We start from the raw sequence: 17469 nt of genomic DNA on the forward strand, positions 1-17469 counted from the left end.
GGCACTTTTCTGCCCTGAGCAATTCTTTTCCCTAGGATTTCCAAGACGAGCTCAAGTGCGGGGAAACGCGGGAACTTTCTGTAGTTCCTTGTCACCATTAAGGAAGCCGAGAGTGCAGCCTGCCTTCCCCCAACCTAGGTGATTCCTTTCTGACCCGCTCATTAGTTTAAGCTGAGTGGAAGCCGTCTTAGGCAGCGTCTGCACCCAATCCCCTGGAGAGCCCGGCCCCGCGAGAACTACATTTCCCAGAGTCCTTCGGGGGTCTGCGTCATCAGTGAGCGCGGCCTTTCGCAAGCGAAGCAGGCTTTGGAGAGCCCGCTGTGGCGGCGGCAACATGGCGGACGTGCTAAGTGTCGGAGTGAACCTGGAGGCCTTTGCTCAGGCAATCAGTGCCATCCAGGCGCTGCGCTCCAGCGTGAGCAGGGTGTTCGACTGCCTGAAGGATGGCATGCGGAACAAGGAGACGCTGGAGGGCCGGGAGAAGGCCTTCATTGCGCACTTCCAGGACAACTTGCATTCGGTCAACCGGGACCTCAAGTAGGTACCGGCTGGAGGGGCCGGCGTCAGGGACCCTCCCGGCGCGCACCCGGCCCCGACCCCGCGCGAGTGTTCCTAGCCAGGGGCTGCCCTCGATTCCGCGCTCGCTTGCTCTCTGTCCCTGCTCTCCAGGCCCATGCGTGTTCCTCGGGGACGCCTCGTCTCCCACCCCCGCTTTCTCGGCTCCCTTCTCTTGGCCTCCCAGTCCTGGCTGTCTCCCGCCGCTCGGGACCTCCGCGTGTGCTCGTTCGGTTCCCGAAGAGATGTGCTCTTCCCGCCAACTTCCGCTTCTGGCCTCCGCTTGGCAGGTGTCTCACCTGTAGGCCCTCCGTGCCCCGCCGCGTCTGATGGTACCAACCAGCACCAGCTCAGCGCTGCCGCAGACCCCAGTGCGCTTGGCTTCACTAGCACCAGTCCGTCAGCCCCACGCTGCCCGGTCCCCAAACACGGTAGCACGGGACTTGATCTCTCCCTGCCCCGGCCCCCTCCAGAACCACCTGGTTAGGACCTCACTCCCACTCTGCTCCTGTTCAGTTTCTTCCTCCAGAGAGAGACCTAATCTCAGGCTTTGCCAGCTTAATCGCTTAGGTTTAGCCCCCCCCCCCCCCCAATCAATGTGCGGTCCTTTCAGGGTCAGGATGGTATATTTCTTTTTCTTTCTTACAAGCCACGTTCTTCTACTTTCTAAGTGTTGTGTAAGAAATAAGTGAGAGGATGTTTGTGAAATGCCCAGCAGGTAGTAGGAACTCTAATTGGCTAGGTTCTGAACTTGTCTTCCCTCCCTTAAGAAAGTCAGCCATTCTCAGGGAGGTTAGAATTGCAGGATTTTTGCCTTTTACCTCTCAGAACTGACCTTAGCAGGGAAAGGCATTTGGTAAGATAGTCATCCTGTAATTTCTGGAATGGTGGGATTTTTTTTCCCCCCAACTTGGTCTCCTTAGTAACCAGATGGAAGGAGGAGGTAGAATGGAGGAGGTGGTGACCGAATGATGGGTGGTGCCTCTTTTGATTTTTTTTTTTCCCCCTAAGAAGTTGCCATTCTTTTTTGGTGGAAAGCCGGGAAATCACACACCCCTCCTCAACTCCCACATCCACTTGCTGTTCTCTGGCGCGGTGCCAGGTAATACTTTCCCTGCTTGAGGGGATGTACTGGCTGTTCTTTGCTCTCTTCCGTGTGCTCCCTTTGGTAACGTTCAGGATCTTATAACCCTCTGCCATTCTAGAAAGTTCGTATTTCCCTATCGCTTTTTGAAATCTTTATGCAGTAGTGCCAAGAAGAAGGTGGCTGAAGATTCCAAAACGAGTGTGGCATGAGAAGCTGTTCCTAGAGAGTCTTTTGTTGACAGTTTGAGACTGGCCTCACAGAACATGCTCCTGGAATGTGCTTTTGCTGTTGGCTCACTTTCCCAAGCTTCTCTAGAGTTTTCCTGCTAGACTGAAGTATGTTTGACACAGCCCCCTCGGTGGTGTCTTCCCATTCCATTTGTTTATTTTATCTCTTCTTTGTTTTGTGAAGTTTTACCATCTGTGAGGTGCCATGTACTAGTTTAGCCCTATGTGAATGATAAATAATTATCATCCATTCAGGTACTTGCTGTTCTGCCAAATGTAATGATCTGTATGTGGGTCTGAAAACTCTTAGTGAGAAGCAATGTTACACCACATTTCAAAGTCCCAGAAAGTCACCCTCCCTACCCGGAGGATAATTTGAATTGTTCAGTCCTGATTTTAGGACTCTTGCTGGTTCCAGTGCTCTTAACTTTTTTCTTCCTTTAGAATGGCACCAGAGAGCTAGGTTTTAAATTAAGATAAGCTCCCAGTTAGGGGTTTTCTTGATTTTCCCTGATCTTAACCTTTTAAAGTATTTCTTCTTAAGAGACTTCTGATGGATAGTTTGAAGAATAGCCTTTGACCAATGTGGTTGGCTAAAAACTGGAGTTTCAGTGGACTCAGGTTTATTTGCTTTATCTATTTATTTTTCAGTGAGCTGGAACGTCTGAGCAATTTGGTAGGCAAGCCATCTGAGAACCATCCTCTCCATAACAGTGGGCTGTTAAGCCTGGATCCTGTGCAGGACAAAACTCCTCTCTATAGTCAACTCCTGCAAGCATATAAATGGTCAAACAAGGTAAGGGAGGCATGTCAGAAATGAAGCTAATATAGAAAAAGCCAAGTTTTTTTACATTTCATAAATGCAGAAGGTGAGGGTAAGTCAGTCTTTCTTTCTTTCTTTCTTTCTTTCTTTCTTTCTTTCTTTTCTTTCTTTTCTTTCTTTCTTTTCTTTCCTTTCTTTCTTTCTCCCTGATTCGACATGGGGTTACAGAGTTGGAAGTTTTATAATTTCTCTATGAGCTCTTTCAGGGTCCTTTGAAGTCTCTGAGAATTAATCATAATGCTCAGATAATTAATTTTTTTAAAAAGTCCTCAATCAGGTGTATTTAACCTGGAGACTGGATATAGGGAGCAGCTTTTCTGAACCCCTTGAAATCATATGCAAAGTGTTGTGGTATGTGCATTTTTTTTTTCCTGGGGAAGGCTTCCTGGCTTTCATCAGATTCGGAAGAGTCCATGACCCCTAGAAGGTTAAGGACTGGTGGTCTAAATGTTCAGCCACTAATATTGTTGATGTCACTTGTACTGTCTTCCCTTCTCGTCCCTGGAAGAACCTCATGAGAGTACCGTTTATTCTGTCATTGCCTACTCTCTACATCTGGGGAAGATTGTTCTAAATGTGCTTCATGAAATTTGCTATTCGTGGCTTCCTTCATTAAGCAGGCCTGTGGCATAGACCCTGGGACAGCTGTAAAAGGAAAACTGAACTGTAGTCTAAAAATAACAGTAACAGGCTCTTAAGCCTGGAAACAGTTTACTGACAAGCTCCTTTTGTTTGGGTGCTGTGGGTTGTTGTGTGTGTGTTTTCTCCCTGCTGATAAAGAACTAGAATATAGGTTGGAGTGATTTTGGAAGCCTTTTTCACTAGACTCTGCTACCTCTCTGGAGACTGTTCTCACAGTTACTGGGTAGGAACTGCTCTGCCCCTCCAGTTATCTGTTGTCTTTTCCCTCTTGTCTGTGGTCCCTTTCCCCCTTGATGAGCATTGTGAGTTTTTCTGGTGTGCAGAATTTTTTTTACTGAGTTTCTCAATAGTATTTAGTGTACTTTGTTTTTTTTTTTTTAATTTTTATTTATTTATGATAGTCACAGAGAGAGAGAGAGAGGCAGAGACATAGGCAGAGGGAGAAGCAGACTCCATGCACTGGGAGCCTGACATGGGATTCGATCCCGGGTCTCCAGAATCGCGCCCTGGGCCAAAGGCAGGCTCCAAACCGCTGCGCCACCCAGGGATCCCATATTTAGTGTACTTTGATTTGGAGTGGAACCCGGGAAGCTAAGTCTGAGATTTGGGGGCGGGGGGATGATTTGTCATGGGGTACTAAGGAAAGAACTTGAGCCTCTGATACAGACATCTAGCCAGTGAGGGCTGTCCCCCAAACTCTGGGCTGCCGTTGACAGAACCCCAATTTGGTCTTGAGGATCAGGGTGCCCTGTTGGCATGGGGACCTGTCCCTCTCTTGTCCTTTGGCCTGATGTCTGTAAGCCATGGAAGAGATGGCCCAGCGGTTGTAGATTTGCATGGTTCTTATACCAGGTCATCCCCTGGTGTCATGCCAGACCCTGAAAGAAGATTTTGGGCTTGCTTGGTAGGTGGCCCCTGTCTAAACACTTCATCGAATCCAGGGCTGGGATTCTCTGATTGGCTGGTGCAGATCACCTGAAGCACAGGCAGTGGGGCTCCTTGCAGTTGAAGAGGCAGTTCCCAAAAGGAGGAGTTGCAGGGCAGATGAACATTATTTTACTGCCACAGCCAGGCCTGAGACTGTCAGGCTGTCCTCCTTGTTTTCCCAGGGACACTGTTGGTCATCCTTACATGAGTTTACTTAGGGATTGGGTGGGACCTGATCAGTAGGACCCAGAAACTGTATTGGTGTGTCATGTGGGTAATGTTTTTGTAGTAGCCTAGAGCTGTGGAAACTTCTCAGTGGAGGGAAGACTTAGGCCGATTGAGATACCACGAGTGCCTGGGATCCAGTGCAAGTGACTGGGATCCAGTGCAAATGACTGATTTCAGGTTGAAGAAAGGTGGCTTAATCATTCACCAAATTTAATAGCATATTAAAGGTCCCTGCTTTTGACCCTTATATTTGCTCCAAGGTGGAAAAGAAGTTGTATTAAAAAAAAAGAACTGTTGTGTATATGGAACTTCTTGTCCTGGAGATCCTACAGATTAAAATAGTGTTTAAATCCCATAAGAGCAGTGTGAGAGCTGGGGGTTGAGGGGAATTAGTCATGTCCCTGGCCCGGTGAGCTTCTGCACAGTAGCTGCCTGTTCATCAGCTTCCTAGTGCCCCAGCGGAGGGGGTGCTTGGGAGCTGCTTGTATCACTGATCAGTAGAAACAGAGAGAACAAGTAAGAGATCTTTAGTTTGGTCCTTATTGTATAGCTGAGCAAACAGGCCAGTGAACTGACCTGCCCACAGCTTCACAGTGAGACTAGAATTTGCATTTCCTGACTTAGGTCAGTGTTGTTTCCTCTAAACCTGATGCTTTAATCCATTTTGGCTTAAGGTTTTTGACTTTAGAAAACATTTTTCTCCTTCAACATTCATCCTAGAAGCGATTCCTACGTTATCTTTTATTCATGAATCTGTATGCATTTTGCTAATTTGTAATGGTTTATTGAAAGATGGAGATGACAAATGGGTAATACGTGGGTCCCCAAACTATTGCTCTTGTCCAGGGCAGACACCACTAATCACCCTCTGCATGCCTTCCTGCTGAGGTCATCAGGGCTCACAGCTCTGTTCTGGGGCTAGGTGTCCCCTGCCAATTATTCAAAGGTGGGCTGCAGGGAAAACATGCTTTTTATTTCCATTATGATAGATAATGTCCTATTTGACTATGACTTATTTATTCCCTGCCTTTCTCTAGAAAGGATTTAAGGTAGATTATAAGAATACATAAAAACCTTGAGAGGAAAGAGGGAAACAATGGTGAAGATACCTTATGTACATTTCTTTAATAAACTCAAGAAGTAGCCCCAAGAATTAAACTGGTATTCTAATTTCCAGCTGGGGATATGGAAGCAGCAAGCAATTATATGTGTTTATTTTGCCTCTCCTATAAATGAAGAGAGCTTTTTAATTGCTAAAGCTTTCATCATTCATCATTTTTACCCTCAAAGAGTTTAAACCAGTTGAGTGCATTAACATGTTAAGTGAAGTTTGGGGTAACTTGCCAATGTCAGCTTTACGCACTGTTGGCTAAGAATTGAAGGAAGTGTGGGAAAGGCTTTGATACCACCCATTATGTGATGAACTTTCTGTTTTATGTGCTGTTGGCCATAGAAAAGTCTCGTTCATGCTTAATGACTAATTATTTTCTTTAGGGGCTTTTGTAATTTTTGTAAAGTCAGTCGGAATATTAATTACATGGTAGTTGGCATAATTGTTAGGATAACACATTTAAAAATTAATCTAATCTAATGAAATGATGGCAAATTGCTGTGAGCAGCACTTTGCTCCATACTGAATTGGGGAAAGAATTTAGCTTTTAACTATTATGCACCTATAGATAATTGTTCTGTAGAGGGCTGACAAGCTCTCTTGACGAGGGCAAAAATAATTGGCGTCAATGCTGTCCTTGCTGTGAGACAGTCGTGTGGACTTTCTGTGGCTTCGTATGTTCCAGTATGCTGAGGGGTATATTAAACTTACTCCAAAGATCCCTTCCTGAAGGTTCCCAGCATCCTGTCGCCAGGCTTTTGTTTCTGACTTTGAATTTTTTCATTTGTTTGTGGTAGAGGCCGCTTGTGCATTTGCCTGAACAATTGCTGAGACTGCAGCTTTTCCCAGGGGAGTCCTGAAGCAGACAAGCCCCCAAAGTGTCACTTGCTTCGCGGGTTGGGAAACGGGCCAGGAGGAAGGTGCCACCACTGCCGCCGCCTCTGATTTGTTTTTCCATGCTTAATTTTTCATTTTTATTAGAGAAAGAGCTGCTTTTTATTCCGAGAACATTCAGTTGGCAAGTCTGAAGGCATTTCCTCCAGTCCACCTCCCTAACTGCTCTTACCAGAATTTAGTTAAATGGCCGTAAGTTACTGTAACATTCGTCTCGCTCAGATCCATCCTTGAAAGTGTTCCCTGTATTTCTGCGTCTTGGAGCTAACAGGGGTGGGGCTATTTGAAATTGAGCCTCTTCCTTTAGGGACCCTGGCCTCTTTTATGTCCCTGAGGAGAGGTGCTCTGTCTGTCTTGGTCCCTGCTGGGAGTCCCCAGCACCTCAAGAGGCGCCTGGTACATAGGAAGCAGTCAGTTAAAATCACTGAATGAATGAAAGAATAAATAAAAGTGTTTTATATTGAATTTTTAATTTACAACCCCTTTTGTGGTTTGCTTGCTTGTGTTTTTAGAGAAGCACGGATAAGGACATTTCCATTTTTGGCCATTATTGAGAAACCCAGTTGCACTCCTTGGAGATGAGAGACAGTCTGAGATCCTGTGCTGGAGGCGAGGGCTGGATTCCAGAAGGGTAATTTGGAAGGACAGGGTAAGGTCAGTTGGTGAACTGATGATAAGCTTCTTGAGGGCTGAGGTTAGCAGTTTTATCTACGATGTTTGTCACCCGTGTGTCCTTTCTAAGAGAGCCGGCTTAACAGTCTGTGCATTAGGAGGGGACTTGATAAAAGCCTTTTGGAGTCGACCACATCAGGCTAATTTGAGCTACGGCACCTGGTGTCAGCTGCTGTGTGGCAGCTGTCGTTTTGGCAGGACTGAGAAACCTGGGAAGAGGAGAGTCAACCCCATCAGCCTCTCGGGTTGTCCCTCTCCATGTATTGTCAATCCTAGCCTTTTCCCTACCGCCAGGCCCATCCCTGACTCATTCCTCTCGCTGATATGTGTTTGGGGACTATAGATTCATTAAGCACTTCGTGAAGACAGTCACTTAGATAGATGTCCCCCCAAACCTTAATCGTCACGAAGTAGGACCAGGCACAGATTGGGATTGTCCTTATTGTTAGCAAAAGTGCCATTCTTAGGGGTGTTCTTTCACCAGCATCCAACCTTCATAGCCCCTGGCCCTTCAGAATGGGCTTGCTTCTGCAGTGAGTTTGACTCTAGGAGTGGCTGCCCTGGTTAGCCTTGAACCCTACACCCTCTCCCTCTCTCCGCAGCCCCAAACCTTGATACTGTGGGAGTCATTATATAAAGAACAAAGAGAAAAAAAAAAAAAAAAAGAACAAAGAGTAACACAGACAGAAAAAGACAACAAAACAAAACTAATCTTCTGGATTTTTAGATACGGTTGGAATCAGATGTAAAGGAGAAAGTAGTGAAAAATGTCTGGCTTCCATTAAGTTCTGGAGTTAGGCTACCTGAGTCCTGATACAGCGCTGCACTTACTCTTTCTTGAACAGGTGAGAAAGAAACTCTTAAAACCTCAGTTTCCTCCTCTGAGAAATGGGGATAACACTAGTGTTTGTATTATAGTGCTGGAGTGAAGACAGTGTGAAGTAATGCACATAAAACACCTTAGGATGCCTCATATACAGTGAGTGTCTATAAACGGTAGTTATAATTCCCAGGCATGATTATAGTGTATGTGTGTATTTATTTATGGAGTGGCAGTGTTGCTCAGCTGTTAAGAGCATGGGCTGCAGAGCTGGACCACTTCAGTTCACATCCTAGCTCTGCTGTCTGATAGCTGTGAGGCTCACCTCTCTGGGCCTCCGTTTTCTTTTCACTGAAATGGGGATGATCATTGTACGTACTTCAGAAAGCTATCATGAGGCTGAATGAGGTAATACAAGTGGAGCACGTTCCTGGCACAGAGTAAATGGTCTATAGGGGCTGATGTCATCTTGACAAACAATGATGAGTACAGACCTCCAGGCAGCACTGGCCTGTCTTTCCGTGATTTCTGCTCTATCACACAGCTTCCTGAACTTGATTTTGGTCTATTCTCCTGAAATTCTACAAATCAGAGATTCTTTTAGATAGTCAGCACTTTTCTGTCCAGGGGAAGCCTGAGTGTAGACATCAGCAGTTCACACGTTGATCGGAACTGGCAGGAGGGGGATCTTTCCTCAGAGAACCTGGAGGTTGGGTGAAGGGTTGGGTGGTCAGTAGGGAGGGTAGCTAACCTCTTGGTGGGCAGCCCTGGGTTTTGGACAGGGTAGGATGACATGTGGGGATCGAGGGGCAGCAAAGGCAGGGCGACAGTCCTGGGAAGAAACCACAGGAGGAATGAGAGGACTGCAGAGAAGGGGTTGGGAAGGGCAGTCTTTTGCTCAGGGCAGCCCATTTGTCCATAGTGGGGAGGGACCCTCTCATGTGGGCACTCGGTAAGGCCGGGCTCCGGGAGCTCAGTGTTCGGACTGGTCTGTAGTCCTCTTTGCTGGTGGGGAAACTCTTGTGACCTAGTCTAGGATTTCTCGCATTGTCTCTTTAGGAAAATGCTTGAACACTAAGGCTGGTATAAAAAGACATTTGCATCCTGTGCACTTGGTAAATTGGGTGCTTGCTACCAGCTGGGCTCTGGGGTCAGATTCTTTGAGGGTTTGAATCCCTAGCTCTCTCTATCAGCTTCATGACTTGGAGCAACCTATCTCTGTCTTAGCCTCCTTAGCAGTCAGAGTGGTTAATAACCGCTCCTATGTTGGGGCTGTGGTGAGGATTGAGGGGCTTATTTACCCCCTCCATCTCCACTTAGCACCTAGAATGGTACATGGTATGTTGTGGGCACGCTCCAGACTTAGCTAGTTCTACTCTGTTTCATATTTTCATATTTTTTTGGTGAAGTGTTTGAAAGGCAGCATGTAGTTATGGCAGCATGGGACAGAGGTTTTGAGGGACTAGTATTTAGTTTTGCCATCCACTGCCTAGCTTTGTGAGCTGCTGTGTGAGCTTATGCCAGCGGGTTTACTCCTCTGGGTTCTGGCTTCCTTGCTGGTAGAATGAAGATCTCTCAGGTCCCTTTCTGCTTGAGCTCAGAGAGTCAGTGGAGTTACTTGTGCATTTCTGTGGTTATGGACATGAAACCATAACCTGGGGAGTGGGAAGGAGTAGTATTTGTTCAGTGGCGTTTCTGAAGCATGACTGTTGTGTATGCATCTCAGGATGTGCCAGAACAGAGCAGTAGCCTGGAGGACTGTAGTGGAAAATTACCTTCCAGAGGTTCTCTAGGCGGCAGTGGCCTCCTGTAACACACTAAGTGTAAATGTTAATGAAAATCAAGTGATGCCCCTGTAATTCTAAATGGTTTCTATCCCAAGGCTTTGGCCTAAGTCCACATCTTTACATTCTGCTACTAGTTGTGGTTTCTGAAAATTGCCACTTTATTGTTGCCTGGAATCAGTTTTGTGATTCTCTCATTTTTTCCCCCCCTAAATGAACAGGAACTCTGTCTAGAAGCCGCCCTGGGAGGCTGCAGAGGCCACGGGATGGGTGTCGCACCTGCCCTCAGGAGTCATTGTCTGTAGGGGACTCATCTTGATTCCCTTTCTGGCTGTCTTACATTAGCCTTTTCTGGGCTGATTAGGTTGGTGTGGTTTGTCAAAAGCCTTCTGTAGATTGTAACCAGAGCCTGGAAAGGGCACTTTCTCTTCTCTTCCAGGAATGTTTAGTAGAAAGGAAATTGTCCCATATCATTTTTCTTCATGGTGAGTTGCACATTGGTGGTAGGGATGGAAGCATATCATTACAAGTACAGAAAGAATCTGATGTTACGCCTCCCCATTTTCTTGTCTGCCCTCCTTTGTGGTGGTGTGAGCCAGGGCAGAGCCACTAGATAATTAGTGCTTCTCTTCCTTTGGATGAGCCTTTTCTGGGCTGCTTCATCTTTTCTGCAGCTTCACTTGGCAGCCACACACCGATGCCACCTTACTCCATCGCCAGCCTAGATCTCTCTCCTGAGGTCTGACCCACGTAGCAAAGTGCCTGCCAGGCATCTGCACTGGGAGACTCGGGCCTATGAGGCTGGAAGCCGCCGCTCCCCCCCCCCCCCCCCCCCCCCCGCTCCTGGTGCTGGGCCCCAGCCAGGTGCCCAGACCCTCATACCAGCTGACCAAGATCTATTTTGATTCTACCTCTTGAAAACCTCTTACTCTCTCCTTCCCATCTTGACTACTCTTGCCTGAGCCCAGGCCCCCATAATTGCTTGGACTATGCTGCAGTCTCCCTGCTGATTTTCTGCCCATTCCTACCCCTTTGAATCTATTTTCCTCTCCACAGCTCCCTGGGGATCTTGAAAACGTAGACATCTGATTGGTTGCTCCTCAGCGGTTTCTTCCATCTCTCTTAGGATTAATGCCAACTCCCCAGCTGGCATTTGGAGACATTCTAGTCATTAAATTGAGGGGCCTGAGTCCAGAAGCAGACAGCCCTTTGGGCAGATTCCTTAGCCTCAATTTCCTGATCTGTACACAGCATGCACAGGCCTGCCTCTTAGGGTAGCTGTGAGGAGTCCATGAATCCTACTCTTGCATGTTTTACACAGAGCCCGTTTACCATCCACAGTCCGGGTATAGGACTTCATGAACTGACACCAGCTTACTTCTCTAGCTCCTGTCCTTCCTTTTCCCTTCTGGAAAAAAACAAAAACAACAAAAACACAAAACTCTTTATTATGGAAAATTTCAAATATGCACAAAGGTAAGTACAGTCTCGTTTAGTGGCAGGTGAGGCTCTGAGTACTTTAAAGCAATTCTCAGGCGGGTCATTTCATCACGAAACTTCAGTGTTCAGCTTCCTCTCTTGCCACTCTGCCAGTTCTCAGCTACAAAGTTAATCACAGATCCCCTTGGAGCCATGATTGTTTTTCATCTTAGGGCCTTTGCACGTGTTCTTCTTTCTTTCTTTGGAAAGCTCTCACTCACCTTGGTCTCAGCTGAGTTGTTACCTCCTCTGGGAAGTCTTCTGAAATGTACCCAAATTAGGTCCCAGTATTTACACCTCTACAGCTTTTCCCCTATTCTGACTTTTTATGACCTCACAAGATTAAGCCTCTTCCTGTACTAGAATTTAGACTGGGAACCTCAGTTGGCTGGACTATAAATGGGCATAATACCAATCTTGGTGCTAATCTGAGTTTCTAGAAAATGTGCAGTTCCTGGTTCAGGTAGGATACATAGTGGCATTTAAAAAATAGTAGTTATTGCCAGTGCTGCTTCTAAAGGTGTCATAAAAAAAAAAAATAAAAAAAAAATAAAAAAAAAATAAAGGTGTCATAAAACCATAGCTTCTAAATTTTTTCCTCTTTTCCTTTTTAGATTATTTATGTATATGTTTTTCCTTCTGAATTTGCTTCTGTTTGACTTTTTCAGGTTGTTCTTGTAGGGGAGGGATGGGAGTGAGTGCCAAAGGCTTTCCCCTGAATTCTCTGGCAGCCAGACCCTCTGCCAGGAATACCTGAGGGAGGGAAAGCTACGCTTCTGTCCAGCTCGAGCTGCTGCCTGCATTCCCCTTTATTCAGCTTACTTTTGCTGCAGTCACTTTGTTTTGGGAGGCTTTAGCTCATTGCAGTTCCCTGAACTTGGGAGAGCTGGTTTTGGAGTCTGTCCCTGGGCTCCGCCTTCTGCTTTTCCCTGCTGATTTGATAAAGTAAATAGAACTCCCGAATACCCTCACTTCTCCAGGGGACAGCTGATCCATCTGGTCAGTTCTGGCAAGTCAGTAACTTTTGTCTCCCCCTCCCTTTGTTGCACTGGTAAACTTACCACAATACAACCCTGTGGGTTGGAGGCTGTTTCTGAAACCCCTAGCTTCATTCATGCCTGCTCTTGGTAGCCTACTGGTTGCCATCCTGTCTGCCTGGAGCACTTGACACCTTCTTGAGTGTCTTCTTTTTTAAAAGATTTTATTTATTTATTTATTTATTTATTTATTTATTTATTTATTTATGAGCATAGAGATGAGCATGAGCGTAGGGATGGGCAGAGGGAGAGGGAGGAGCAGATACCCTGCTGAGCAGGGAGCCCAGTGTGGGGTTCAGTCCCAGGACCCAGGATCATGACCTGAGCCAAGGCAGACGCTTAACTGACTAAGCCACCCAGGCGCCCCTTGAGCGCATTTTTCTATCGTTTCCTCTGCCAGCCTGATGAAAATGTTGCTTCAGAGAAGCCTCTGGAATAATCGGGCAGAGCTGATTTTGTCTGTTTTTGCCCCATAGCCTCTCAGCAGCTGTACTGATCATACCATGCCACAGCTGCTTGCTGTCCAGGTCTGTCCCCTTTTCTCTAAGGTTGGGACTGTGGCATCATCTTTGAATACCTGACATCTGGCACATAGTAGACACCTAGTAATTGAGCCTTGCCTCCCTCCCTTCCCCACTCTGCCATATTTCCAAACATTTCCCAGGGACTCTACCTCCTTTGGCTAAGTGTAGGATCTCAAAGGGATGTCAGTGATCTGGTAGGTCTTTGCCCCTCATTTTAGAGAGGGAGACTTCTCCAAGGCTATCCTGCCAGCCCTCTAATTGGGACCCACAGTACTGGGAGCTTGGAAAAGGAATGTCAGCTAAATGTCCAGAGCACCAGAGAGGTTCCTGCAGCTGGTAAGGCGCATTAAAATACTATCTTTAATCTGCGGTTTTGCAGCCATTGAACCCCTGTCAGTGAAGCAGGAGCAGTGGTCAGTCCACATGACCCCTGGAAGGGAACCACTGGGGACAGGTGTGATTCAAAGACAGTTATAGCCTGTGTGCCGAGTGAGGGTGTGTAGGGCACAGACTGGCCATGATGTGGCTCAGAGGAATTGCCCTGACTGCCATGCGCAAAGCAGCCCCAGACCCTGAGATTCTGCGAGGCAGGCACCTTCATCTGCCTTAAGCTTTGGATATGGTAATTTGGGATCTTAGTAACTGAGTGGCATCTTTGCAGGGCATGCCATGAAAAGAACAGGACTGCCTTGGTGCCCCTTACTGCCCTTGCTGGCTGGGGTGGCTGTGTAAGTATGGTTGTGTAATGATAGGTGCCAGGCCCCACTTTTTTTTTTTTTCCCTTTTCAACAGGAATTGTCTTCTACTGAGTTCATGAGATGCTGTTTGCTCGTATCTTTTCCCCATTAGTCTGTGTCTACCTGTTTTAGGGTTGGAGAATTGCGTTGTACCCTAATTGTTTTTGGTCAAAATAGCAGTGATTTCTCTGATTACTGATAACTTGTTAGTAGTTGCCACCACTAAGCATTCCAGGCTTGGTTCTCTCCTGATAACTCTGTGTATGGTAGATTTTGGAGGGTTGGAGGCTATAGATTTTGAGTCCGTGGATGCATTCACAATGGTTAGACTTGTTATAAAATGCTCAATCTTAATAATTCCCAAACTGTGCTTTTGGGTAGTGTGCTCTTTTCTAGGAAGTATCAAATCCATCCATTCAGTGCTTACTTATTGAGTACCTGCTATGTTCCGGGCACTGTTCCAGACACAGCAAATTAAACTGATAAATTCCTGTCTCCCATCTATATCCAAATCTCTAACTTGATCACACGACTTGACTGCCCAAAGCACCTGGTTTAATAATAAGAATAATAATGTTGGTCTTCCCCCCATCCCCCTTTAATTAGGGGCCTTTATATGTCTCAGTTTACCAGTCTTTACCAGCAGAAAGGAGCATAACTCATGGCATGCTGGGTGACTTAACTGGCATATGTAACTGATCTAGAACACTGTCTGAACATAGAGGAAATTGTGTCTTGGAGTCTTGATATCTTAAATATCATCCTGTTTTTATAGCTTGGTGCATTTTAATTCTGTCATATGCTTAATGCAAATGCAAATTTATTGCTAGTAATATACAGTTTTCTGGTTTACTTGCCCTTGGCATGTCTCCTATTTGCCCTTATCCTGGTCCATTGTAAGGCTGCATTTGCTTAAGGGGTTCTCATTGATTTCTAGAGGACAGTAAATATGTATCTTATGTTTGTGTCCAGAGGGGGAAAAAACAGTCACTCAGCTTCAGAGTATGCCCTCCTTGCAGCTATTGACCTCAGACCTGACCCAGTTGGTCTGTTTCTATCATAAGAGAACACTCCGTGTGTTCTTCGTGATAATGCGTTAGTGATTCTTATTCACGCCTGGGTCTGTTTAAACTTCATTTAAATACCTGAAGTCTTGAGGAACGATTTTGCCCATGGGTGACAGTGGCCTTCTGTACTGGCTTCAGCACCTCACCCGGGGTCAGGCTGGGCCCACTGAGTGCACTGTGCTCTCTGATTGCTTGACTGCCTGCCTGGTTGTCCATTCAATTATTTCTCCATCTCACCATTTAAAGCCACGCTTTCTAATTCAGTATGCTTCCTGCAGTTGAATGCATTGATTCCAAATCCTGCATCATCCATAGTGTCTGTGATGAGAATTAGAATCACCTGAGTTTCAGGAGAGAACAAATTCTCAACTTCTTCCCAGGGAGCAGAAAACGATTAAGTGACCATTGACGAGTTATGTTTAGTGATTCAGTTAGACGTGCATTTGTCTGTTAAAATCACTGCAGTAGTCTCTGTATGTTATGGTTTCTCTCCACATTTCTCCACCTGCAAAATCAGTTTGAAGACACTTTTTTCCTTGGGGGATGAGTGCACTGAGCACCGGGCCAGCGCTTAGTAGTCACTCAGCGGTGTTAATTTTCCTTTGGTCACCGTGTATTCCCATCCACTGTGCCCTCCACCCTAAACATGTAACTCTTGCCAGCAGAGACATTCCTCTTTAGCTAGGTCACCCCCAGGCTTGGTATGGATAGCAAAAATGCTAGCCCTGAATGCCTTTAAGATGTTAAAAGAAACCACAGAGGATTATGGAGGCCAGTACTTTCCTATTCCTTGTTTTCCCAGTCTAAAACAGAGCAGTCCATGTTCATTTTAATTGCTTGGATGAGCTCAAACATTGAGATTTTAATGCATTTTCACAGTAGCTCAGACGGCGTAACTACATTATTCTGCTGGCAGTTCATTGGAATTCTTGGCCAAAATGCTGTACTTGGGGACCTCTGCTTATAAACCTGGGATGTGGTAATTTCCCAGCAAGATGTATTGTGGGGAATGTTGTGTTTCCTGTTGAGATTTCCTCCAGACAGTGAAACGTTGTCCTTCTCAGTGCTGTAGTCATGGGCATGGATTGTTTTCGAGGAAGGTTTTCAAAGCTTTTGGTTAGCAGAGGTGTCTCGGGGGAGTTGCTTTTATTCTGATGAGTCACAGAATGGGAAAGGCCTCTCAAAAGCCTCCAGTTTGCTCTTGGTCCTGATGGAACATTGATGGTCCCTGTGCCTGGTGTGGGCTGGTGGGCAGGTCGCAACCACTGCACCACCTGTCCCTTGCTCCCACCCTGTGGGTAACAGGCCAGCCTCACCATGGGTGACATGTGGAGAGCTCTGTCCAGTGGACAGCTAGAAATGCCAGACTCCAGGGTCGTTAAGGAAAACCAAAGCTGAACCAGGCAACATCCCTGCCTTCTGGCGTTTTTGCTGAGTCTACACACCAGCCGCCCTAAGCCCTCACGTTTCTGGCACTATGCTTATACTGTGGTTTCTGGCACTTAGCATGGAGCCCCGTACAGTAAACACGGAGTGAGTGTTTGTTGCCAGATGGATGAGGGCATGCTCCCACCCTACTTTGGGCCATCTTGTATGGCTGGGTCATTTGCAGTAGTCTCCTAACTGGCTTCCCTATCTCACCACCTCCTGTCTTTCCCCGCACTGTCAGAATGACCTTTAAAAATGCAAGTTTGATCACCTAAGTCTCCTGCTTAAAATGAGTCGATGATTACTGTGGTAGCATTAAGACATACTTCACAATGTAGTTTGTAACGGTCTGAATGTGACCCCTTTGCCCTGGCACTTAGCCACCTTGAAGCACCATACTTAACCTGTTTGCCTTCCTCCCTTCACTCATCCTGTTTAAATGGGCTCCACACCTCCTTTTTTGTTTGGCTCATACTTTCTCATTTTTTCTCGTCTTTATAATCACATACTTGGGAGAGTCTTTAAGTCCCAATCAGGGTACCCTACTGTGTACTTCTGTAGCCTGCACCGCTTCCCACATCATGGTGTGACTGACTCCCATTGAGCTATAAGTACTGATTGCTGGGACTGGGGACAGGGACACGTCTGCCTGTTTGCATTGTCTTTCCAGTGGCCAGCAAGGCCCACCAGAAGAAAACCAAGCAATAGGACATTTCTAGTTAAATAAGTCACTTAATTATCTTTGAAGTCAATATTATAATTTCTAATTAAATGTGTTTTTGAGGGGAGAAGGTGGGGGCTTAGGTAGGATTTCAGGTCCTACTTTCTTTAGGCTTGGGTAGAGATGACTTTTAACCACTATGTTTCCTGAGCACACAGCTGCTGAGATGTCTTTATTTGGTTTATGCATTCCACTCACAGCTTGACTTGCTGAAGGATAATGCATATTAAGTTGTTGTTTTTTTTCTTTTTAAACTAGTTTGGGGATACAAACAGAAGGCAGATTATCTTGATTATTTTGAGGCAGATATGAAAAGGGCAAAGAAAGCATACAGTGAAAGTTATAGAGGTCCCTTATATTTAATTTAGTACTTGCTGCTTCTCAAGCTTGGAAACATTCCTCCTCTCATCAGCCCTGGGAGAGGCAGCCTAGTGTGGCCTTAAAAGCATGAGCTCTGGGGCCAGATTACCTGGGTTCAAGTCCTGCTTCTTCCCTCTATTGCTTGTGACCTTGGGCAACTTACTCCTGTTTCCTGATCTGTAAAATTAGATTGATAACAATATCTCCCTCAGGGTTGTTGTGAAGATCAAAAACCCATCCTATGTGAGGATCAGAAGCAGATCCCTGGGTGGCTCAGTGGTTTAGCATCTGCCTTTGGACCAGGGAGTGATCCTGGAGTCCCGGAATCGAATCCCACATTGGGCTT

At 46.1% G+C, this 17469-nt stretch overlaps 1 protein-coding gene across 2 annotated transcripts in view; it reads left to right on the plus strand.

Annotated features, from left to right (window-relative positions):
* Positions 1-273: 273 nt before the first annotated feature.
* The window catches only part of MED27 (mediator complex subunit 27), a 197266-nt gene continuing 180070 nt past the window's right edge, over positions 274-17469 (plus strand). Inside the window, exons 1-2 of one of the 2 annotated variants that reach the window (XM_026009550.2) lie at positions 274-537; positions 2521-2665. In XM_026009550.2, the coding sequence (XP_025865335.1) occupies positions 335-537; positions 2521-2665 (348 nt within the window). In that variant the 5' untranslated portion in view covers positions 274-334. The remainder of the gene's footprint in view (positions 538-2520; positions 2666-17469) is intronic. The other variant, XM_072748293.1, reaches the window with a different exon arrangement.

The sequence above is a fragment of the Vulpes vulpes genome, chromosome 2 (assembly GCF_048418805.1).
Source record: "Vulpes vulpes isolate BD-2025 chromosome 2, VulVul3, whole genome shotgun sequence".
In the NCBI taxonomy this organism is placed as follows: Eukaryota; Metazoa; Chordata; class Mammalia; order Carnivora; family Canidae; genus Vulpes; species Vulpes vulpes.